General features: G+C 42.3%; 1 protein-coding gene across 1 annotated transcript in view; it reads right to left on the bottom strand.

Moving 5' to 3' along the window:
• Nucleotides 1-1,679: 1,679 nt before the first annotated feature.
• cyth1a (cytohesin 1a) overlaps nt 1,680-25,338 on the bottom strand; it is a 42,205-nt gene continuing 18,546 nt past the window's right edge. Inside the window, 13 exon segments of the mRNA XM_034711646.1 lie at nt 1,680-3,639; nt 4,948-5,102; nt 5,479-5,547; nt 5,633-5,709; nt 9,384-9,495; nt 9,585-9,688; nt 9,691-9,732; nt 10,558-10,670; nt 10,813-10,893; nt 12,033-12,151; nt 12,233-12,299; nt 13,418-13,482; nt 15,290-15,372. Coding sequence (XP_034567537.1) covers nt 3,561-3,639; nt 4,948-5,102; nt 5,479-5,547; nt 5,633-5,709; nt 9,384-9,495; nt 9,585-9,688; nt 9,691-9,732; nt 10,558-10,670; nt 10,813-10,893; nt 12,033-12,151; nt 12,233-12,299; nt 13,418-13,482; nt 15,290-15,372 — 1,166 coding nt within the window. The 3' untranslated portion in view covers nt 1,680-3,560.

Raw genomic sequence — 25,338 nt, 5'->3', positions numbered from 1 at the left:
TCACAGTGCATAATTCAGAGCAGGAATCATGTTGTGCTAACACTTCGCTCTTGTGTTATTTCAGTTCACATCTGGGCTAAATTTTCATGATTTGCACACATTCTCCCCGAAATGGAGCATGTTGTGACAGGGAAATATAATAAGTGAAGCACCTTTTCATTTAGCTTTGACTTTAGGCATAATAAACTGATCTTAATCTTTCTCAGGTTAAAGATCCTTTGAAATCTTGCTGGTTTTCTTGCATTTTGCTGCTCAGATAAACATGTCTAAACTTGTACAAAGTAAGGTATTCAAAAGCCTTAATGGTGCCTGCTCTGACCTCGAAGACTCAACTTAGTTTGACGGTGAAGTGATGCATCTTTAACAAACTATGGTTGATAAAAGAGAACTTGCAGAGGAATGTGAGCTAAAATGGCTGCTTTCTTTGACTTAACCCTCCTGTTATGTTCGTTTCTCTGGAACAGCAATAATGTTCCTGGGTCAATTTGACCCGGGACATATTTAATTATCCAAAAGTGTCAGAAACCCCAAAAAATCCCAATATACATTTTTTTATCTAATTTTTAGCGCCATTACTAACCATTTAAATCAAGATTTAGTTCATTGGTGTTCTTCAGATCATGGTTCAAAGAAGGTAACTCACTCATTTTTCATTAAAACGTATGTTAAAACTTTTTTAATGTACATTGGAAAGCCCTACATATAAGTACAATAGTTTTTTATGACAGATTTTTGTTTTATTTTACATTTTGATTTTTTTTTTTTTTTATGAAGTGATGTTAATAAATTAACACAACACCTTTTCTGTCACATGCTGCCCAGATTTTTAAGCTGCATTTAGCTGGTTTGGAAAGCATATATTGCCCAAAATAGACTTTAAAAAGGGTCAATTTGACCCGCAACATAACAGGAGGGTTAAAACATATGAGGAGCATATTTGTGTTGAGAGAAGAAATAGAATTCTCATCCACTGAGATTAAGGTAATATCTCTGTCAAGTCATTTTATATAACCGATAATGAGTCAACCAACAGAAATCCAAAGATACATATAAGTATATATATGCTGTATTTTTTCTCTCTCATTCTGATGACCTAAAGTGTGCCCTGCTGTTCCAGCCCGCACCCTCCATTGAGAAAAAGCCATTTCTATTGATTGCTTTTCCAGGCATCATTTAATATGATACATTTTCACTTGTAAATATTGACCTTTCCTTGCCGCCCTGACTTTCGTGCCATGAATACTTTAAAAGCAAGCTTGTGAAAAGATATGAAATGTTAATAAGCTGTAAATAAAGGTTAGATTTAATCAAAGCTGGGCCTGTTTTTTTTTTTCCACAGATGGCAAATGTGGTTATGGTAATAAAAACTTTGGAGTTCGAGCTCACTCAAATCAGACAGAGGATGATTCAATTTCAAGGCTGCCCTCCAGTGGAAGTAGATTTCAGTATTCATTGACATAACACAAGCCGTCCTCACTTAACCCATAACTCTATTAGGGATTGATTTGGCAACACTGTAGTTCAGCTGTAATTAATAAGCAATGTAAAAATGCACGTTGAAGCTCTTCGTTTGTGCTGGTAGTCCTTACAGTTCTTGACATACACTGCCACCTGCTGGAGCTACGCTGCTACTTCACTTGAAGCTGATCAATGTTCTGAGAGAGATTCAAGAGCCAGTGTTATGACAAATTTGTCTTTATTTTAGCTTGATTAAATGGTAATGATAGAAACCTCAATCAAACATTTTGAACAGAATTACAAAGAAAATGACACAACTAATAAGAAATGAAGACACAATACCCACTATACATTTAAGTATGTACAACTTTGATAAATAAAGCATACTGTCTAGAATTATGATTGTTTTGCATCTTTACTTATTTCTCTAGGAATAGTGCGCTGAGAAGAGCAGAGAGGAGGAGAACCAGGGGACAAAAGAGGGGGAAGATCAGCAGGCAGACGAGACAAAAGTAGACAAGAGTAGAAAAGACAATGGTTTGATGCACATCTCCAAACGCATCTGCAGATTTGTACCTTGACATTATGTTTGCTGTATGACAAGAAGACACTCGACTGCTTCGGCGAGACTTCACCCAGTAGTTATTTTTGTTTCACATCACACTTTGGATCCTGAGGAGGGGGACAACCCATTCTGCTACAGGCATAGCTTCAATGAACCACGCATTCATTTGTGCCATTTTAAAGCATCTAAAACAACATGACATATATTATGTTTTGTACATAAACAACCTGAAACACATGGTACTGTACATGATCAATGAGGTTGGACTGGCTGATAATGAATAGTGATTTGTTTTCCCGCTTAGAAAGTGACCCTGTACAAAAAGAAATGATGTTAAAGGCAGGAAAAATGTAAATTAGAAGAGAAAACTTTAAATTACTGTCGCTAACCAGCAGCTTTTCTCATCACATTTCATCTAGAGCGCCAGGCACTGTGCAGCACACATACAGTCACAGACCACGGTCTTGTATTTGAGACGAGGTGGGAGCAAGACAAAAATGTGATGGAGAGGTGACAAAAAAAGGGAGTCGCAAGGTGTAATATCTTTACGTCTTTCAAAAGAAGCTCAGTCTGATACTCATGCACCCCCTTCAAAAGACTCCTAATCCCCCAGGATGCATCTCCAGGACCTTCAGGAAATAAGCAGTGAGAGCCAGATCCAAAACTGAGACCTCTGTCCAGACAAACAGACCCCCTCATTTGCAGGTTCACATTTACAAAAACACAGTTCAGTCTGGGGTACAGAAGAGGCTTTCATTCTTCCATGGCTGTCATGATGTGACCAAAATCCAAGTCAGCAAGGACATGGGAAACTTTTAGATCTTTGTAACAATCTCCTGAGTGGCAACTTTATTTAAACCGAGGTTTCGGTTTTATTTATTTATTCATTTTCTATAAAATAGCAAACAGTTGGCAAAGTAGATTCTCCCTCCCTTACTGTCTTGATCGCAGCAGATTTTGCTGGCAAGATTTTTTTTAACAAATGCAAACAGACAAAAAAGAGGAATTAATAGTAAGGCTGGTAAAAATAGACACATTACTAGACTAATGTACTAAAGCACGTAAGAAAAAGTCTTTGCTTTTTCTTTCCGAAAGCGGGAATATTTTGGTTGGTTGTGCCACACTCGGTCAGACCTGCTGAGTTTTAACGGTGTGTGCTACGGGAGACAGCATGAGTGTATGCATGTTGTGTATCTGTGTTTGTTTAAAGCGTTCTCAAAGGGGTATTTTGCCGAGTTACACAGCAAGATTCCTTTTCAACCTTGTAAAGACAGAGCACACACAAAGCTGAGAGAGAAACAGACACATTCAGACAGGAGGTTAGAGGAGGTTTTGACCCTGACTCTTATCTAGAAACCACAGCATGCTTCCTGTTTTTCTGGCCTGTCAGTCCAAAAGCCAGGTCTATTTGTATCCTAGAGAATCCCTGGAGAGGTCTGAGGCAGACCTCACCGTGGCCTCTGCTCCGACCCAGACGGGTGTGCAGATACCTGACACCCCCGCTCTGTCAAGTGCAACGTCTGAAGTGTTGAGTGGTTTAGTGCCTCTTCATGGACGACACCCTCTTCTTCCTGGCTGCCAGCATCTCGTAGAAAGGATCCCTGCTGATGGCAGCTCTGTTGGCAAACCCAAAAGGAAAACGTCACTGGTACTGCTTGTCTACTTCTTTGAGAACATCACACTCTGAATTACAATGTGTCCCTAAAAGGAGAGAGAGTGAATATGGACTTTGGGCAGACCTCCTGTCCTTCATTAGATGTCTGTATTCTGTCTATGCTGCATTATTTAAAATTAGTGCCAAGTTTTGTGCCAGTAAGCTGAAATCAGCTGTGACAACACTCAGCTGATACACGAGTACTTCCCTGGTTAAATATTTTGTCCTTTATTCAGGGTTCCCACTCTTTTCCAGAGATAATTTTCCAAGACATTTCCAGTGAAGTTTTGAACTCTCTCAGAGATGTAAAGAAGTTTAAAATGTCTTCATGCGTGGCGATGTCTCTTGTGATCAGGGATGTCTCCAACTTGCAGTTTCTGTGCAGCTGTTCCTCTTTTTGTTCTGTTTGTTTTGACTATCGGGAGTTTGCACTCCTACTAGCTACAGTACGGTAATTGAGCTCTCAGCCTGCAGGTCAAGTTGAGAGGCACAGACCCCCAAGTAGGGATGGGTACCGAGTACCGATTCACATAAAAACCAAACGATACCATGTTTCGGTACCTAAACCGTCCTTGTGACTGTGAGGGAGTGGAAGAGTAGGCGATTTTCCATACTTTCGCTCTGTAATAAACTCAGAGACTGACGGGGTGGACCTCTATGCTCTCTGCATCTGTTGATTTTGTACTTTGTGGACCTTAAGGCAGCTATGTGCTCGGGGAAGAGGTAAGCAGAGGATGACAAAACTTACCTGCGACAGTTTTTTTTATTGGCAATGGATTTTTTTTTTTCCTTTTTCACTAGCATGTCATTTGTGGCGATCCTTATTTTCTTTTCTTGTGGTCATAATGGTGAAAAAGCAGCTATACATTTGGCCAGTATGGCTCACACAGGAACATCTACGTTAACATGAATGAACCAATTTTAGGATAAGCCACACTTACACTGTGAATGAATTTTAAAAAATTATCTTCATTAACTGTAATTACATGTCCATTCATCTGCTTAGAGTTCATAGAATCCAGTGAATGACATCTCACTATACATATGTGTCGGAGACATGTGATGGAGCTAATTTGCACAGATGTCAAAATATATAAAGGGTTAATATATGAACTTAATCAAATTTGTACAGGATGTAGTTCCAAACTTGGCATGCTCACCCCTTCAAATCAAGCATAATAATAAAGAAGAATATGAGTATTACTTAGAAAGCCCCTAGCCTGCAGGGGTCACACCGTGCCTTAAAAAGTTAAAGGGAAGGAACATTTACCTGATGCTGTTCATCCATTCATCTTTTTCCTCTGCAGTGGGGGCGGAGATTCTGTAAAAGGTGTGGTTGCCTTCAACGACGCGTCCGTCAGCTTCAGTCTTACACGCTTTTATCACCTGGTCCTTGTTGTCCGGAATAAAAAGCTCAAAGCAGTTCTACAAGACAAGTAGATGGAGTAACAAATGATAAAATGTTCATGAAAAAAGTTGTTGTTTTTTTAAATATGAATGTGTGAACAACTTTTATTTAGTAATCACTTTTTCAGGGGTGAGGGGTGAATGTTCATCTATTTATTATAATAAATTGAATAAAAATGATTAAAGTTGTTGTTTTCATAAATGTCCTTCAAAGACATCTGTCCTTATTTAATGAGTCATTTTGATTCATTTTTAGTCTCTGAATGCCAAATTGTGCTGAAAAAAAAAAGCCTCTAATTTTTTTAAGTGGGTAGGCTCTGGAGAGACTCCAAAATCCTACTTCCCCTCTGAACATGTAGTCCCAGCATGTACCAGTAGAGGGAGCTGTACTTACAGGCTTCTTATCCTCCACCTCTTTGATACTCAGGTTTTCCAGCGGGATGATTCCTCTTGGTTCTTTGTCCTGTTGAAGAATAAAGAACATAACTGACAGGAACAGGCAAAAAGCACCTTCTTACGTGTAACTGACAAAGCTGAGTGTTACTCACTGTGGTGTACTCAAAGTAGTACAGACAGTTGTCTGTGAGGATGAACCATCTCCTCTTCCAGGTTTTCACACGTCCTCCTGTGGAGCAAACACTCACTGTCAGAGAAGCTCGGCGAGAGGAAAGGGAGAGACATGAGAACCGAAGCATTGGGTCGAGCAGCAGACAGGCAGACAGATATACGGGCAGACAGACAGATGACGGCTCCAGAGGACTGCTTTACCCAGAACATAACCATATTCACCCTGATCCACCATTGCACCATGCGCCCACCATCACCACAGCTGCGAAGCCCTTGGTAGAGTATTTTACTGTGTAACCCTAAATTCCCTCTCCACTTTCATGTGTCGATTTAAGGACTTTTAGTTAATTGCAGTAAATGTGAAGATGCTTTACAATAAAGCTCCCTGTCTCATTAAAATGTCTCGGTGTCTGGAAGCTCTCCTTAATAGCTGACTCAGAGTGGTAAGTCTGGAAGGCCAGGATCGATAGGGAGGATACTGATCTATGTGCTTTGCACTCCCTGACTGTAATGAACCACTCAAATGAAGTTACTAGAAGACAGTTATAAATGTGGAAACAAAGTGCTCCAGTGACGGAAAGGAAGAGTGGCTGAGGATAAAGCTCTCTTTCACACCCACTGTAGGCTCTCTGGTTAACACTGCACTCGCTGATCTGTAGCTGACCCCTCACCCCCTCTGTCACCTATACTTCCTGAGAGGGGAAACCCGATCACAGTAGCAGATGGCAGCCTCACTCTGGGGCTATAAGATGCCAACAAATAGGGGGGGCAGGAAGCCTGGAGCTATGCTCAGCTTCTCTACAGGCATCTCAGACTTAAATTTCCTGTTTTGGCTTTGTTAGGGAACTCCTCAGTCATTTAAAAGCCTTATCCAGTGTATGAGGGGATGAGCTTCTTCTAAATATGATATAAAGAGATAAGCCCTGTCTAGACTTGGCTGACCCACCACCGATGTTAGTAAAAAGCTGCATTTTGAAACCCATCTAACAGGACAGAGAAGGATTTGAGGATACAGACACGAAGAGCACACTTTTATTATCATATAACAGCATCGGCACTGTATATGATATCCCATCATTTCACAGACATCATGATAGGTCAAACACTTCACTCTTTGCTTGTTGTAATCTACAGACGCCATCAACCCTTGTCACTTGACAGGTAGAGACGGAGAGACCCCTCTTCACATCTCCACTCATCAGTGTGTTGCAACAATAAAGCAGACGGACAGAAAACACGGACGCGATGGCAGAATTACACGGCTGACGGCTGGCCTGACGGCTGATTGGGTTGGTTGGAAGTTTGAGCTTTTAGTTTATAGGCCGTGTCAGTTCCTGTTTCTCCAAAAAAGAGAGTTGATTTCCTCCTGTGCAAGAATGTCTGGGACGAGGCAGGACGTCCCAGCAGATTGTTGCAGAGGTGTGTGGGGCGGTGCTAGAGCCGGAGTGGAGCTGAGTGGAGGGTGGAGGGAGGCACCCATGCAAGACAGGACTGTGGGAGGCTGGGCGAGAAGAGGTCTTCTTGGAAATCATATCCAGATATTTAGAGTCATCCTTTTCATCTTTTTCACCAAAACAGGGCTTTTAGTTTTTAAGCCCCGCAAATGACAAGAATGGACAGTCTAAGTTCTCACTATGTGCACTTTTAATGCATGTAACATGATTCTGTTTGGACACACTCTTCTGCCCATGGGTTTCTCCCACAGTTTGGTCCGGTCCGGCTCAGCATCACACCAGGCCACAGGCACACTGTAACCTTTCCGATCCATTAACAGCACAAGATAAAAAGAGCAGAGCCACATTGTTGAAAAGGTCCATTATTCCATTTCCATGCAACCAGAGAGCAAACAACCATCAGCCAATGGGTAACTGGGTTCATGATCAATTTGGAAAGATGATGAAAAGTCCTTTGTTGTGCTCACTGTATGGTAAAAAGGGATAATGCAGCTTCCAAAATAATCAGAGATCAAAGAGAGTGACCACCACAGCATAGAGAGAGGAGGGTCAGGTGCCCAGTGCAGTGGTCACAAAGCTTCAGCTCTCTGAGCCGAGGCCACGGGGGTGGCACCTGCTTGACAACCACCCAGAGAGATAAAGAGTGCGGAGGAACCACCGTCTCAATGACAGACTGAACAGACAAACATCTGAAGCTCAAATGAGTCGATGGAGAGACAAGAGATCAAAATAAAAATAATCCACAGACGAAAACAAATACAGAAAACCCCTTTAAAATATGAGGAGAGGAACAAAAGCATGGCGGACCACCAAAAGCACCTGAGAGCTGAGAGATGGACTAGCATTTGGGAAGAACAGGTGTACATACCTCCTGAGGAAAGACAACAGCCAAAATCATGGGAACAAACAAACAAACGAAGAGGAAAAGAAAACAACAAAAAAATCAAATTAAATGATAAGGAATTATTGCACCACAGTCCTTTAATCTGGTTCCAGAGAGGCTTTGATGCACTGCTTTACAGCTTTCTTTAGTACTTTAAAGGAATTCAGTTTATACTGAGTTTCAGCAGCTTTTACATCTGCTGGTATTACATCAGTCCACAAGAGGGAGTCCTACTCAACGACTCAGATACTGTAAAGCACTACATTAAATACAGCCTCCACTTCTGGTTCGTCAGTTAATTTACCTTTCACCCTGATTGCTTTACTCCAGTCTTCCAATTTGAGGTCATTGGAGACAGAGTAATCTTTCACTACCTTAGTGTAGTTGGTTGTAAAGATTCACAGTGATTGGAGGATTCATTTTTGGTAGCAGTGTCCATGTTTTTTTTTTTTCAAGTAAATTCATTGTGAATCCGTACAAACAGAGAGAGATCTCAGAGAAAACAGGATGAAGAGTTCAGGAGTCCAGGGTTCAGCTTTTTCTGCTTGTAGAACGATTGTGGATTAAAGAGTTTTGGTCCCATAAGATGTTAGCAGGATACAGATACGTGTGTGTGAGCACATGTTGAATCAGAAATGTAGGTGTCACAAGACCATTATTCCATTTATTAGCATGAGGAATATATCAGGAACACAAAGGACGCTTAAATGGTTTCTTAAAAACATATATGCGAAAGCTGCAAGAAGTCTACAAGATTTGGAAAGCATTGACTTCAAATCTTCATATTTGACAGCTAAGAGGGAAAATGCCATCAAAATGAGTACCTTTCAGATTTTATGTATGTAAAGTATGTTGTATATTTGATTTACATATATATTTGATTTACATGCTTTGAAAGTCTACATTTGTTCATGTGAGTGTATGAATATGAACAGTTCTTAATAATTCAAAGGCCTCAACATGTGATGTCGGATCTACCCGGCCTCATTCATAATACATAAAAGCAGACAGAGATGTCTTCAGATATCGTGGGTTGAATGAGTACACACCTATCCACACTTTCTCACAGACACCTATCCACACGTTCTCACAGACACCTTTACACACACACACCTTTACACACACACACACACCACACACACACCTTTACACACACACACACACACACACAACACAGACACACACAGACACACACACACACACACACACACACACACACCCACACAGGTTTTTTTGACCTCTTAGGGGAGACACCGGTTATCACTGAATGGAAGTTGATTTTCAGAGTTCAGACAATCTACCAACATGTGCCGCTTTAAAAAAATCAACACAAAGTTATCTTATCGACACACTGAGGAGATTCATTATGAACATGTGTGGTCCAGCGGCACTCACCCAGTTTTAGCAGCCAGCCCTCTCTGTCTGGGTTGAAGAAAGTGTGTGTGAGGTCATTGCCGTCATCCTCTGGGATTTTGAAAGGCTCATTCTTAATGCTCTCATACAGATTCTACAAGTGAATGCAGAGCGGGGTTTGAGATTAGAAAATGAAAACTCAACGTAAAGTATGTAAAAAAGGAGCAAATAAAGACATATAACCCGGAGCAGGTCTTCAGGTAAGTCTCCTCCGTCGTTGATTCCTCTGTTCATGGAGATAAATCGCTCCACAGTAGGCTTGTCCTTCACATTTGGGTTGTGGAGGCTGTGTTCAGCATGATTATGGCGAATGACAAGATGTAACAAGTGTCTGAAACACACATATGAAGCAACAGTGATCACACCATTAGAGAGCGATGGCTTTGTGAGACAACAAAAGGTTTCTGTTGTCGTCAAACTACTGCCAGTGTTAATGTAGTGTTTAAATATGAATGTAATTAGCTGAGCTGAAAGGCCGGCACTTAGGGGACCACAGTCTAGCAGAAAGGAACAGATAGGCGAAGCTTCGTTAGTGAGGAGAGTGGGTAGGAGTGAAAAAGGCTGAGCGTGGGCAGCTAAGTGTGCATGTGTGTTTCTGGATGTGCCCTCTACTGTGTGTGTGTTTTTCTAAAAGACAACGCTGCTAGTACACGGCTGACACAGCAGCACTCTATCTGGCCTGTTAGGCTGTGCATGCATAATTCACATCCATCTGCATCCATGTTAACAGTAGTCGTCTGTCTGCTATGGCCATAATTTCCCCAAAAGCCAGACACTCATCCTCTCAGCAGACTTTGTGTCTGCTAAATAAAGCAGTTTAGATATGAAATGCATTGACATGCTATTAGATCTCAGTGCAACATGAGAAAGTAGATGAATCAGGGAGCTAGAGCTTATTTAGAAAGGCCCCTATATAATTATTAAATTCTATACTCCTAACTGTACTGAATGTGTATTTAATGTGACTGTAATATGAACTGATAATACAGGCAGAAAGTCAAGAATTCAGGAATAAATACATCAAAAATGCAAATCAAGTCTGTATTTATCTTTTTGTGAAGCTAATGTCATCCTGTTTTTCACTTTCATACATTAATGACTTCATGTCTTTTTATGACAACCCTCATTGTCAGAATGTCTGGCATGTGGGTTCTACCTGTGGACTGGAACACTCCAGGGTTGCACGTGCAGTAGCGCTGAGCGAAGGCCTCCATCATTCTGTCGATTTTCTGAGCTTCTCCTGGTAGCCGGAAACTCCACAGGAATTGCCTGTGACGGGACACGGCTTGGTGTTAAAACATGAAACTGACCAAATTAGATGACTCTTACAAAAATTGACTATTAAATAAATCACACAGGATTTACTTTAAAATAAACAGAAGGGAAGCGTCATGGAGGTGATTGCTCTTACCTTAGGGCTTGCACCAGGTTGAGATCTGTGAACTCATGTAGCTCCACAAAGTCATGGAGGACTTTGATATTGAAATCATCCCTTCAGAAAACAAAACATGGAAATTGTCAACTGGTTAATAAGACAGAAGGACAAAAACGCTAGAGCAGAATATAATGATTATATAGAAACTACAGACTTCTTTTAAAGAGTCTTCTTTGAGATGCCAGCAGCGGCTCATGTAGCCTTTTATTTATTTCATGTAAGTCTTCAGCAGCTACAGAGCTTGATTCGTGTGACATAACTTGTGGTAATTCATAGACTTTGCTGAACTCCTTAAGACCAGCAAATATACGGAATGATACTTTCAAAGACATGCTGTTGTAGTTAACTAAAGGCCCAAATAGTATATTTCAAATAACTCAGCTCTGAGTGTAATCTTGCTCAAATTGTCTTGGTAAGTCTGATAAAGTCTGAGGAGTCGTCCCAACCCCCTTTTGCTAATCATCCGATCTTGATCATGACATCATTCCCGACCTTTGTAACCTTCAGAGTGAATGATCTGCCCTGTGGGATCATGGGACAGCTCCAAGGAGCTCTCGTTGACTTAGTCATATCTAGTCACAACCATTCCCTGTGGACGAGTGACCAATCAGATCTCCAAAACCCCAAGACTGCTTCGGCCCCTCCTTTCGGAATCAGAAACACTTGGAGAGATAATAACAATTAAGTGAAAGCATCCATCAACAGCCGAAGCTCCATTTCCTGGTTTGACCTCTCAGACCACACCCTGGCTGTAACACTGTCTGCCCTTCAGTCCCTGAGCAGTGAATAGCATACATCAGGTCCATTAATATTTCCTGTATTATATGTTGACCCTTACAGGAATGGTGGAAGCTCCCAAGTTCAATCTTATATCCTCAAAACATGTGCATTCCTGATCTGTGAGTGTCTCGTGTGTGTTACTCATGAATGAGTGAGATAATCAAAGACAGATGGAGGCTGTGGAGTAACGGTCATCGTCTGAGAGGATCATCTAAATGTGGGACCAATAACGTCTGTTTGGGAAAGGATGGGCGTGTGTCTGACCGAGAGGAAATGGAGCAATGCGGAAAATATGCATACGCTCTTCGATGCTTTTATCAACCACAAGACTGGGTGCTGGTGAGAGATAATAGAGAGCGTGAAAGGGAGGCGGGTTAGATACAGGGAAAAACCAATAAGTCCATTTTCATTCTGACCTTTCTCCGAGGTAATCTCCAATGGCAGTTTTGTTGAGGCCCTCGCCCTTGTAGAGGAACTGAGCAATGTCGTCGCTAGTGTTCTTCAGCAAGTCATTCATGATGAGGAACTGGATCCCCTACGAAAGAGGACAGGGCCCCAGGTTATAACCTGCTTATGAGAACAAGTGGGTCAAACCTTTATAGTAGCTTTTACCTACCTTTTTGGGGTCCATGTTGAATTTCTTTCGGCCCATGGCCACCTGTTTATTCCTCTGCATATTTTTCCTGTAACATCAGAATGTAGATCATGGTGAGGGGTTTATCATGTGACCAACTCTATTATCTTATTTCATGTCTATTTGACTTATGTCATGTCTTTAAAGTACTTCTTTGCCTTTCTTTGTACAGATATTATTTTTATTTCAAATTCCTTGTGCGTTTGAGCTCACTTGGCAATAAATAAAGCTTTCTTGAATCTATAACTAACAGTGGTTTTTATTCAGTTCAACATAAAGTCTTGAAGACATAGAACATAGCTTTTGCTTAATAAACAACTTGAATATTGCTCTATTGTCAACAAACCCACTACCCATCAGTGGATTTAACAGATAAAAGCTCGGACTATTTCAACAAATGTACTACACTTCATTTTCTGAATGTAACTCTTCCATTAACATTTCAATTGGCTGGCAGAAGCCAACCTTTACTCCCCCTCTACAGCCATGACAAATTGTGATTAAGAGTTTAACATCATGCATATGGGACCATTTAATTTCTCAGGCCTTGAGTTATTCAAGGGTCCCAGTGCAATCCAAGTGTCCGCCATCACCATGGTTACATCTCCATCCCCAGCCGGTGAGAGGTCACCACATCTTCCCACTGATTTACTCACACCAGCATTCCTTTGGCTTTTGTCTGCCAAAGTCCAACACTCAACTCTCTGCGGGGCTGACGGCAAAGGCTATCAACTTACTTTCTCCTATGATCACTGTAAACTTTGATCACGAGGAGGTGCTCCGACCCTTAATGGGTTTTAGATCCAGGAGGAAGTGGTTTAGGATTATTTGGTAGCTGATGGGATCCCTATCCACTTGAGTAGACCGAACCCAAGCACTCGTCCTCCGGGAGCATCCATTGTCTGCTTCTGCCCGTACACCCACTGCATTATTCAATGAGGCCTCCCATCATGGGGGTGGGCCTGATGAAACATTTAAACTGCCTTAAAAGCATACCCAATTTGGGGATGTTTTTGTGTGACGAGAAAGTCTGAATCAGCCATCAAACATGAATAATTGACAGCTTCATTTGCTAAGTTAATAGAAGGCAAGCAGCACGCAAATTTAGGCAAAGCAGGAGGGGAATATTGTGTGTGGGTGAAAAGCATCTGGTCCCTTTTCTCTTACCTCTCCTCAGTGGAACCCAGGTTCTCGATCTCGCTCGTCACTTCTGCTATCTCATCCTTCAGCCGCTGCAGAAAAGACAGAAACGTTGGTGTTGAGATGTCAGAGTATGACGTGAGAATTAGTTAATCAGTGGATGACAAATTTCCTGACACCCGGAGGTGCAGGAGGGTGTGAGCTACAGAAACAACTTGCAAATTACTAATATAATAACACACAATGGCCTCATTAAACAGTGCAGAGGGAGGAGGCTGTCATCTCTGAATCACCTCTGTTGCCTGTAAGCCAGATGGCCTTTTGTCACATACAGTAAACACTCTCATCAAAGCCATCAACGCCACAAAGAGAGCAGAGACACTTTTATAGCTGCTGATCAGCTAAAAACTTTCCACACCACTACAAATTCAGCTTTCGGTTCCCTTTTACCTCAAAACGGATCGATGTGACCATATCAAAAATGTTGTTTGTATGTGTGTGCTCTCCTCTACAATCCTCTCATGCTGAATTTAATTAGGAGGAGGACATTCAGGGATAACCTCGATACAAATGGAGTAAGAAAGCGTAAAAGTGGATTATATTTTGAGTGGCTTATAGTGATTAATAGCCTTAGAGACAGATTTAGTTGATCCCGCCAGGGTTGCTGGTGCCAGTCTGGCGCAGTAAGGGCACTGCAGAATGGAGCGGGTGATGAATATGTGGAATAACTGACTGTTGAATGAGTGAAGGCTTGTACACAGACAATGAGAAACGTCAATGCTAAACGTAAAGTCAAGGTTACAATCACGCATCTTCTCCATACATCTCCAGCTGAAGTGTTAGGGTATCATTTTACACCGACTCACGATTGTCCAAACCACATAGGGACATCTGTGTTTTTCAAGGCCTGCGCAATCACAACACATTCCTCGGATGCTTGCCTCTGCAAACAAAGGCTTGCTCATACAGAAAAGCGGGTGGTTGTGGTCGGGGGGCCTTGACATGCGGACTGAGCAGAGGAGGGTTGTAGGAGGCGAGAAGAAGAGGGGTCGGTGTAAAGACTACAGAGGAGGGAGAGTGGTGGCCAGAGGCGGGGAGGGGCTGCGATGGTGGCCCAGGCTCATAAAAGAGAGGGTGTCCGATCACGCCTCCAAGATTTGTCTTGAGGCCAGCTTTTCACGCAAGCACATGATGGTCTTTCACCCCCTGTGTGTCATCCACTTACAGGGTTGGTTATTGAGTGACAAAGCAACCTGTGCAGCAAGCTTTCATAAACAGCTCTGCTTCAGGGGTTAAGGTGAAAACATTTTCACGGGCTAGCGACAGGAATCAAACAAACCACTTTAGGGAAATCTGGCCGAGCTGATTTGATTCCTGGCTCTCTTTGGAAATCAGAGAGTACACACGGGATATTCCTCATGAGCTTCATGAGCACATTCCTCATAAGAGCATAATCCTACTTAGTTGGAATGCAGAATCATTTGCTTGACTTATTTTATAATCACACCCTTTAAAAAACCTAATTTGAACAAAAAACAACAACAACAGAAGAAGATAAGATGTATGCATGAATAGAGGTATGTGTTGATGTTGATCTAGATCACAACTAAACATTATACAGGCAGGGTTTGATTAAGATGTGAGCACTTGGCAGGAAATACCTCACATTCCAATTAGGGTCAAATGTTTGAAACACTCCTTGGAAAAGAGAAACTGGATGAAAGGTAAATGTTTGATCAAAAAGTAGAGGAGCTGCAGTTTCAGCTTAGGGCAGTGGAACTGAGCCAACTGTCTGGACATTGTAGGTCAAAAAACAAAGAAACTTTAATTTTTTGATCTATTCACTGTATGTGTATGACAATTAACACCACAACAGCTCTAAATTCTATTTGTTCTTACCTGGATGTCCTCAATCAGCTCCTGCTTGCGCAGGCGGATATTCTCCAGCTCCTGCTGCTCCTCTGGAGTGAGGTCTTCCGGCACTGCAGAGAGACGAGGAGAAGATGAAGGGTTAGGACATCGGCACCAAAAATATAATGCACCCTTACCCTTTTCCATGCATATCTGCCCCCCTGAGTCGTGTCCCTGAAGGCACCTCTGTGTCCAGAACTACATTTTTCTTTCATATCAGAAGTTATTGAATGCACAATGCAGATGAGGTGGTATCTGCCCCATAGTGACATAGTAAGAGAAGGTGTTTTGTGGGAGGAAACATTGGACAGCAGCACAAACATCCACATCAACCGTTTACCAAGCTGAAAGTAGCAAGGTGAAGCCTAAATGAACCTGCTCAGGTCAGCTGTGCAGCACTGAGCATCAAGAGACGCCAAACATGACAGGTCTCAAAGTGCTGCCGCTCCTCCTGTCACTCACAAAAAGGCTGTTATAATTAGCTTTGTCTGTGTCCAGGACTGACAGGCAAGCAATGTCCTGATTGATGGACAATGGGTTTGTGTGTCTGAGTGTGTGTGCATCCTCTACCTGCACTCCATGCAGAAAAAAGGGACACATTTAGTATCAGCACTCTAACTCTAACAGCAGCCCTAGCACAATCCCTGTTTCATCCACATAAGCACTGCCCTGAATGGACCTTTACTCTCTCCTCATTACAGAATCACTCAGTTATTGAACACTGACTTTTTCTAAAAGATGGCAATATAAGTCTGATTGAATCAAATCTATGTTGGAGGGTGTTACTGTCAGAAATAATCTCTTTGTTTTATTCATCTGCATTCAAACCATGTACCACAGTTCATTGTACCACAGTTGCTCATTGCAAACTCTCCTCTAGATTCTGCTGCTTTTGTTTACGTTGTGTGGCCATCTTTGTCACTCAGCATCTTTACTCTGATTCCCCAGCGGCCAAGCAGAAGCCCTTTCGTGTGACCTCTCCTCCTTACCTCATTACCTCAGCAGCAGGGTTCAGAGGTTAAAGAGGTCATGGCTGGGCTGAAGTCTGCAAATGGTTAACAAGATAATGGTTACAGAGCCGAGTAAGCCGAGGACAGAGGAATCTTCAACACAAGGTTGTTAATTACCCATTCTACAGTTCTCTATCCTGAGAGCAATCTTCTTTCTCTGACTTTAGTCCACAGTCTTTTAAAAAAAACGTTAACTCTGCTCTAGGACAGACATTGTTCAGAGTTGTCCTTTTACACATATAGCACACACTCTTGACAATTATTTGCTCAGTTACACATTACACACTTTGTTCAGGGCAGCTGGCAGAGAGAATTCAGTTTACTCTCAAGCTCTTTTAATTCCGAAATATGCGTCCTCCTATCTCAAAGAGTTCTGGAGGGCAGTGCATGAGTAAGAGGTTAAGTTGTTGTGATCAATTGTGAAAACATCTGGAACAGCAATCAATAAAGCGAGGACGAAGCCAACCATGCAGGAACTATGAGCTTTATTTCTTTTTAATAATCATAAACTCAAGAAAGTTTCATCCAAATATCAAATCCTAAATATGGACATCCTAAACATGCTGCACTGCAGAGCACATGTATGTTATAACAGAGGGTGTGCTGACATTAACGTCTTGAGGCAACTCATGACCTTGAGCAGAATGTCTGCTAATGCTACACACACAAACAATAGACCTAAAACAGGAGCCACACTAAACAAAGCCCTGTTGTGTTCTTGTTCTTGTGTCTTGTTTTCCAACAAGCCAGGTTGACCTTTCACACATCATACCTCACAGCCTACAGCATCTTGGGCAAACCAGCTACAAGCATCCCAATTGTTCAGGGTACCCATGGAAACTATGGTCAGCTATGTACAACGTTTCTGATTTAAATGGAGCAAAAGGAATAGTTCCACAAACTTTTCTTTGGAGTAGACTGTAGACATATTAAGAAGAACAGCTTATACTGGGGGTAAATGTATTTTGCTAAAGATTGAGATGCACATGAACTGAATGCGTGCCGACAGGTGAGAGACTTGATGTTCTTGGATTTATGACTCTGTCCCCTAAAGGATGAGTAAATGTCACACAGTGAAATCAGAGTAGGCTTCGTTCAACAGCAAAACAAGAGTAACAGGATGACAAGCTTAAGGAGAAGTCCATTACTCTCTCTGAAAATATGATGTCAGGTTAGGCGGCTGCAGGACGCCAGAGCCAGCCACAGGACAAAAAAACAGGACAGCAGCACCCAACGCAACAAAACCACAGCATTCCTGGCTGAGAGGAGGACCACAAAGTGAAGGACTGACAAGAGCTGCAGAAAAGAGCTATAATTTGACCCTGAAGAGGAGGCAGAAAGAGCAAGGCAGCAGTCATTTGAGAATGGAGATCGTCTAATCACTTGTCTCCTTCAAGAGCACACCAAAGTGCCTTATAAAAAATCAGTATCCAACTGCGTGATGAAAACCAGGTCTTGCAATTACAGGCCAGGAAAGACACCACGTCACGCCATGATCAGACTCAACAAGGAGCCAATCAGGTACACACTTCACCGCAACACTGACTCCATCCAAAGTGATCAAGCAACAACGGTGAAGGGAAAGGCCCCACCCATGTATGTACTAGAGATAGGCACCAAGTGGGTGTCATTTCCCAGAACACAGCAAGTGATGGGGGAAAACCATCCACTTAAGTAAATGCTGAGAGCTGCTCGTCTCCCTTCAGTCTGGCAGCGTTGCTTGGCTGTCATTCAGTAAAACTCCTGCACTTGGATGGGTAAAGAAAAAGAGGCTGTCATCAAAAACAGGAAATATGAAAGACAGACGGGTCAAGTAAGGCAAAGAAAGAGGGATGGAGAGTGTCAGCTTCTCAGCAAGTACAGGAGAATTATCTTAATGAGACAAATTCAATAGTTTCTTTTTCTTGCTAATGCAGCGTTTGACACATCAGGATGAAAAGTAAAAGCTGATCGGTGTTGTTCTTCTCTCCATATTCAAAACATTCAGATTCACTGCTCCGTCTATATCAGACTTCAGGAGCCTCTCAGAAGCAGAAGGCCCATCAACCTGACCGGGGCAAGCCTGCAGTGGATTCCACAGGCTAAAAGAGAAACAGGGGCCGCCCACATCCTCACGCCTTCAGGGAGTCACGCTGCTTGGATATCAGGATATTTAAAGGAATCACATGCACGAGGACATGGAGGAGTGAAGTCGTGCACACAAATTAGGGTACAGTCAGATACACTTGCACACACACACAGCAGCACCCACACGCTTACGCCCAGAGACACAGTTTGTCCCCCCACGGAACAAGGTGCTTTTGTTTCAACACAAACTGAACAGACTGATATTCAGACTGAATCTATTAATTCACGGCAGAAATGTTATTCCCAAATAAATAGGTTTATTCAGTTTCTACAAAGGCTGCACAACGTTCTGTTCATTCCTTGCATTGTGATATGGCCATGTGCAACAGTCACGTTGCAAAGCATGCCATGCCAAACACCATATGATCTTAGAATGATGTATATGGACAACTGCAACCTACAAGTCTATTTGCTGAGTTTATAAAAACCTGTTGCGGTCTCAACCTGTTGTCATAGTATGTTTTCACGCAGGTGTGAAAACGAGTGTTTTGTAGAGGGCTGAATCCCAGTGCAGTAAAATGTGAAGAGAGGTTTTGTTAGAATAAAATAGAATCAAAGTCCCAAGTTATAAGAAGGACGATTGATATTATCATAAGTATGTAAACAATAACAAACTTGCAAATTTTTTTCATATTGATAACATAGACTGTAAAATAGGGACGTAGTATGCATGACGTCACCCATCTTTTCTGAAACGCTGTTTTGAAGCCAATCGGCGACGGCAGCCATATTGCTGCTGTGGAGCGATTGTGACGTAAAGAGGCGGGCTTTGAACCTCCTAGCCAACCGCTACAGTGTTCCTACCTGTCAGTCAGTCAGTCAGCTGTGCCTCTCATTGGAAGACTCGTAATCTCAATAACTTCGAAATTGCCTCGTTAGAAAACAATTCACCCCCTGTACAGTGTGAGCTGATGGAGAAATGAGCTATCCAGACTATACTCGTCCTTTGTACCAGGCTGTAAACATGTTTATTTCTGCTGTAAAGGTTGTCTTTTTTGAACTGGTGTGTATGTGGATTCCAGTACTTCCGGAGCCAGCCTCAAGCGGATATTCGATGAACTGCAGTTTTTAGCACTTCCACATTGGAGGTTGCCGCTTGGGCTGAACGCAACCTAACTTCTAGTCGAGCTAGTGTTACCCCCTTTTCGACCAACGCAAACCTGGTTGTAGTTCCGGGGCTGGTGCTCGCGCTCATTCGGAGCTGGTTAAACTTGCGATCAAACTCAGCACCAGTTTGTTTTTCCACTTGCTTGAGCCTGTGTAAGAGCCACCACATCATGACGTCACTTCTACATGACTGTTTTTCCAGCAGCGCTAGATCTTTCCCTCACACCAACAATGATGGTGGACAACGTTTTTGCTAAATAAGGTGGGACAAAAAAAATCTGTCTCAGTAAGCTGGTTGAGAGCTATAATAATATTCTTGTTAAGGCACAGATACTATGCCTTTCGCCCAAAATAGGATAGTATAATCTGAGCTTTGCCTGGCCCTCACTACTGAGTGCTTTTTAACCCAAAATTCATGACTCAAACACCCAATTCATTCCCTTATCTATAATCATGTACTGTACTCCTGAACTGAAGCATCCCTGTCCCCTTCACAACCACAGAAAGACTCTGCAGGAGCTCTTATAATGTTTTAAACTCACCTAATCTTTCATTTAACCCTGAATCCCATTTAATTTTACTATATCACCACGGAAGTCTTACTCTTCTCATTCTTTAAGTTATACGGGTACAGCAGTTTTAGAGATGGCTGGGTCATCGGGAGCACCAGGGAGGTACATCAAGGGAGATACCAATTATAGCTCCCTCTCCCACAGCGGCGGAGCCACTAATACACATCCTGATTGCCATCCTGGCTGAAGAGGCAGACGTCTCATTTCCACCCAGATCACTGAAGAACTCTCCTTGGAAAAAAAAGGAAATTAGAATTCCCCCCTCCCTGCAGATGTGACCCAATTTAGTTGGTCTTCTCTGCACACGAGGACTCAAAATATCAAATTAACTAAATAAGCTTCTCACCTACAGACACAGCTACCGGACAGGTTCACGAGGTAGACGTATAGATTCATTCCAAAGGCAGATCTGGATTGTAATGTCTCTTTTTAATCTGACCTAGGAGAGGATGAATCCACTGCATCTACATCCTGTTGTCAAAGCATAATCTCAGTATAGGCTCTTTAACAAAGGTGGAGTTGGTCCCACTCAGGAGTGGATGAAGACATCAGTGAATATAATTACACAGTGGAGCTGCCGACAATCTGCTGACTGAGGGAATATGCAAACAGATACACATCAATTTCTGCAGCCATGTGCCTTTGCGTGATTACATTTTGATGAAGTGCATATACTGATCAAGGCAAATGAATGACACTATTAGAAGAAATTGCTCCCTGCGTGAAGTCTCATCCACTGTGTCCACATCCTTTTTTCCTACGCTTCTTCAGGAGAAACATCATCCGCTTGCTCCTCACACACTTTCCATTACCTTGATTGGCCTTCATCTTCTTCCGCTATCATATTTTCTTTGATTTTAGCCAATCTAATCTCCAACAGGCAGGCATCAGTTCTGTCCAGCCCTCCTCCCCTCCCCTGTTCCTTAAGTGTGTTTTTTTCTGCTGTACGGCCTTTGTCCTTACAGCTTCATTGACAGTTCCCTTTAAACTTGCTAAAACACAACCTCAAGGTCCCTGCAGGCCACAATCAATCGACCCATAGCCTAAACCAATAAGGGCAGCAGCAGTAACAAGAAGCAGTCCACTTCATGATGAGGTTTAATAGATTCAGCACACAACACTAGCACATAAACAATCGATTTTGGGAGTTGGGATGGGCAAAAACACATACAGAAGTACATCAAGGTCTATTCAAGTGGCGCTAAGCTGTCTGATCTTTCCTGCTGTTTGCTGCTTGAACAACGAAAGGTGATTTAGAACCTGAATGTCTCATCCACTAATCTCTGATCTGAGACTGAATCTCATTACTACGGTAAATCCCAAGGGAACTCTCCATCATATATATTTGAAAACACAAACACACACATGAATCCAGCTTCAGCTTCTGAACCAGCCAGCTTGTAACAAAGCTGAGCAAGGTCTGTGAAGGTATGCCGGTCTTTAATGTGGGCCACCATCCCCAAAAGAACTTCTTCACTTCTGACCTCCTGATCCAGACTGAAAACCAGTTGTAGTTTAAAAAGAAATCCAACAAAGAATCCAAACCGGACCTGGCTTAAGCGTTGGAGGAGGTGAGGGGAGACTGAAGAGGGGGAGACACCAAGAGAAGGAGCCCTGTGTTTGGCTGGGGAGGCGTGGGACAGTGAATGGCAGGAGAACACAGAGACAGTGGGAAGAGCAGTGGGACGATCACAGCTCTCCCTTTGTGTCTGCATGTGGTCTCTTAGGACATTCCTCAACAAGGCCCAGGCAGGGGGACTGATGGTTTAAGCATCCTTGTCTGTATCCAGGCTTGACATTTATTCATCCCAGCTTCCTGAAACCATCCTTGTAGCCACAAGGCATTAAAAACTCAGCCATAAAGCCTTTGCCTCTGGATGCACTTTCATTGCTCAGATATATGATGTTGACACAGCTCGCCCTCACTGACAGCACTGCATGTCCCAGTCATTGGCCTGCTGCATTAGCACTCAATCAAGTGAGCTCCAGGAGATCCATTAGCTTCAATTACTAAAAAACACAAACAGGCAGGGGATGCGGGGATGACAAACAGCACAGCGGACACAAACTACTAGCGCTTTCTATGATTCTCATCACTGCTGTTTTTCATCTGCATAACGTTTGGCTTCACTGAGTTAACCTTTTATACAGTCACACTCAGGCTGAGGCGGATGTAAAGTCCGTCAAAACTGACCAAGATCCAGCATGGCAGCAAACATGTGAATGAGTAAGCTAAACAAACAAACGTACAATCTAAAAACATACGAGTTAACTGAAGTGCCAACCTGTTTGAGAAATCCTCCAAACTGTCAGTTTTTTGTGTCTTTCCAGAAAGCTCCTCTTCTCTATTCTCTCCTTCTTACTATTAAAAAAACTCCAACTTTTCCTTCTTCCATCAGCCTTGTGTTTCAACACAGGCAAGCCGGACGTCCGCATGACAAGAGGAAGAGAGAAGGAGCCCGCTCCTCCATCCAGAAAAGAGAGATACTGCCGGGTTTCCTCCACTGTACAGTACAGCTATCAGCAGCCAGCATGCTCACAGCGCACTGACACAGTCCATTTAGAAAAGGAGCCTTACTCAATACCTCACCCGCTCCTCTCCACTCCCTCCCTTCCTCTCTGCTCTGTCTCGCTCTCTTTGCTGTCACTACCTTTAACATAAAGGCTCCACCCAGTGGTCATTCCTGTCCCTGCGTCCTTCACACACAAAATAAAGATAGCCAAATATAACAAGTAGTAACATTTTTGATTAAATATGTTGAGTTGTGACTTTTTTTTTTAATGTACTCCAAAAAGCACAGAATTTTGTCATAACGCATGTACTTAAGGGGCATAGAACGAATATGACTTGATCTGATGACAATGACAATGGCTGGCTGGTGCTGAGCATTACTTCAGGGCTGCAGATAATGATGCATTCAAATGTCAAATTAAGTTTCTATTATTTCCCAAAAGTACTAAGTATTTTTGACTTAAAGATGTTGATGGAAAAAAATGTAACTGTTAACCCTCCTGTTATGTTTGTTTCTCAGGAAAACAATAATCTTCCTGGGTCAATTTTTCAAAATATTTTTAACTTTGAAATGGGTAAATCTGACCGGGACATAACAGGAGGGTTAAACATTGTTTCTTAAGACCAAAAATGGCATCTTTAAATGTCTTGTTTTATTCAGAGTCCACAAAGATTCAATTTACATTCAAATATAAGTGAAGGAAAAGACAATATTTAGATCTAAGAAGCTGGAATCAGAGAGCATTTCCTTAAAGCCTACTTAAAAGTAAAAATCAATAACAGCTGCAGATTGAAAGTTGATAGTTAATGGATTCACTGTTGCAGCTCTCCAGCTCTCAAACACACTACATAAACCTACACAAACAGGGTCTAGAAGGGTAAGCTGCTGCATCACACAACCCAGAGCCGGAGGTCTAAAAAAGAATCCTAAAAGACCTTAAATACTAAACTGGGTCAAACTTGCAAGAGCAAGCGATACAAAGTTACATGTCTTATTCAGAAGTGTTATATAATCTTCTCAGGAGCAGCAGAGATTATGTGCCATGGAAAATTAATATATAAAATCATAGATAACAAAACTTTATGTTGGACTGAAAGCAGACACATCTAGTCACATCCCAAATAAAGAGTAAGGCAGTCACTGGTTTATATGAGCTGTTGTTATGACTCAGCACTTTCAGACAGGTCTCCTCTCTCTGGATTAGTCATCTGACCAGTCATGCTACCATTATCACCTCTAACAACACTCTATTTTATGATAAGAATAGTCCATAAGCATCACCTGAATGATGCATGCCAACAGATTGCGTAATATTCCCAGCATTCTTCATGCCTCCAAGCAGAATTTTCACAGCATGAGTGTAAACTTGTCCCCGGTTCGTCTGCAGACGTGAGCACTTGCCTCATGTCTGTGCGTCTCTGATGAGTCAACCTGGAGCCCTCTGCTGTGCTGTCTGCTCCCTGCAGTCGCACACGATGGAGCTTCCTCTGACGACAGCCAATGTGGGATCCACGTGTTAGCGGGGTTATCGCCATTACTGAGATGGAGCTGACGAGTGGTGATTCATATCCTGAACTACAAAAGATTTATACATGGAGGTGAGGCATGTCTATGTGTTTCAATATGGACTTCAAAACAGAGACAAGACAAACCTCAAAATCACACAGAGCCTACTTTAAGAGGCAGAGTCACCCTTTCTGAACAGACAGATGTCTGATATTTGATTCATTCTCTTGGTCACACTTGTTGCTATCTCTTTCATTCTTTCACAAGATGCAACTAAGACAGGTTTTTACTGATGTAACCTTGAAAGAGAAATAAAATGTACATTTTCAGATTCGTTGACAGCAGCTACACTGTAAAGAAAAATCAAACAAACATGCCTGCACTTATGCAAAACCCTGCAGGAAGGTACCACTTTCATGAGTATGCAGCTGAAGGCACAACACAGCACACGGTTTCAATTCACAGGTAACCAGAAATACTATCATTTTGCAAAGCATACTCATGCGTGCCTGTTCAGACAAGCAGAGAGACACAGTGATGTCACCTAATTCTTCATGTTTTTAAGCCCTGCCCTGCAGACTGTTGGCTATACATTACAATGTTACAATACAATGTTACAATGTCATTTAGCAGACGCTTTTATCCAAAGCGACGTACATACGAGAACAAGAACAACACAAGCAAAGATCTAGACAAGAGGAAACAAGTTCAGTAAGAGTAACAATGTGCTTCAAGTCAATTTGGGTGCAGGTACTGCCAAGCAGTGTAAAGGCAATGCACAAAAATAAGTAAGGATTTTTATTTTTTTTATTTTTTTATTTTTTTCGAAATAAGGAACATCTACAATGAAGCAACCAACCAATTTAAGACCTTCCATTATCGTCATCAACAATTAACATCACCACAATAATGACCAAAGTACCAAGTGCTGGGTCACTCAAGAGCTGAACACAGATTCCCAGAGTAGAGCAGGACAGTGCGAGTCAATTGTAGCTGGAAGACATGATCTGCCACTGGGGACAACAGTGGAGAACAGTCAGAACATTACTAGCAAATGACTGATATCCAGAAATGTCCAAAAGACAGCAATATAACAGAAAACTGGGGAAACACTCACAGAGGGCAGTTTCTCCACAGAACTGGCCGGCCTGCTACCCGACCACCAATCTCAACCCGACTGAGAATTTGTGGTCAATAATGAA

Source organism: Notolabrus celidotus, chromosome 20 (assembly GCF_009762535.1).
Source record: "Notolabrus celidotus isolate fNotCel1 chromosome 20, fNotCel1.pri, whole genome shotgun sequence".
NCBI lineage: Eukaryota > Metazoa > Chordata > Actinopteri > Labriformes > Labridae > Notolabrus > Notolabrus celidotus.
Note: the sequence above shows the minus strand (reverse complement) of the source record. Positions and strands in the feature narration are given on the sequence as shown.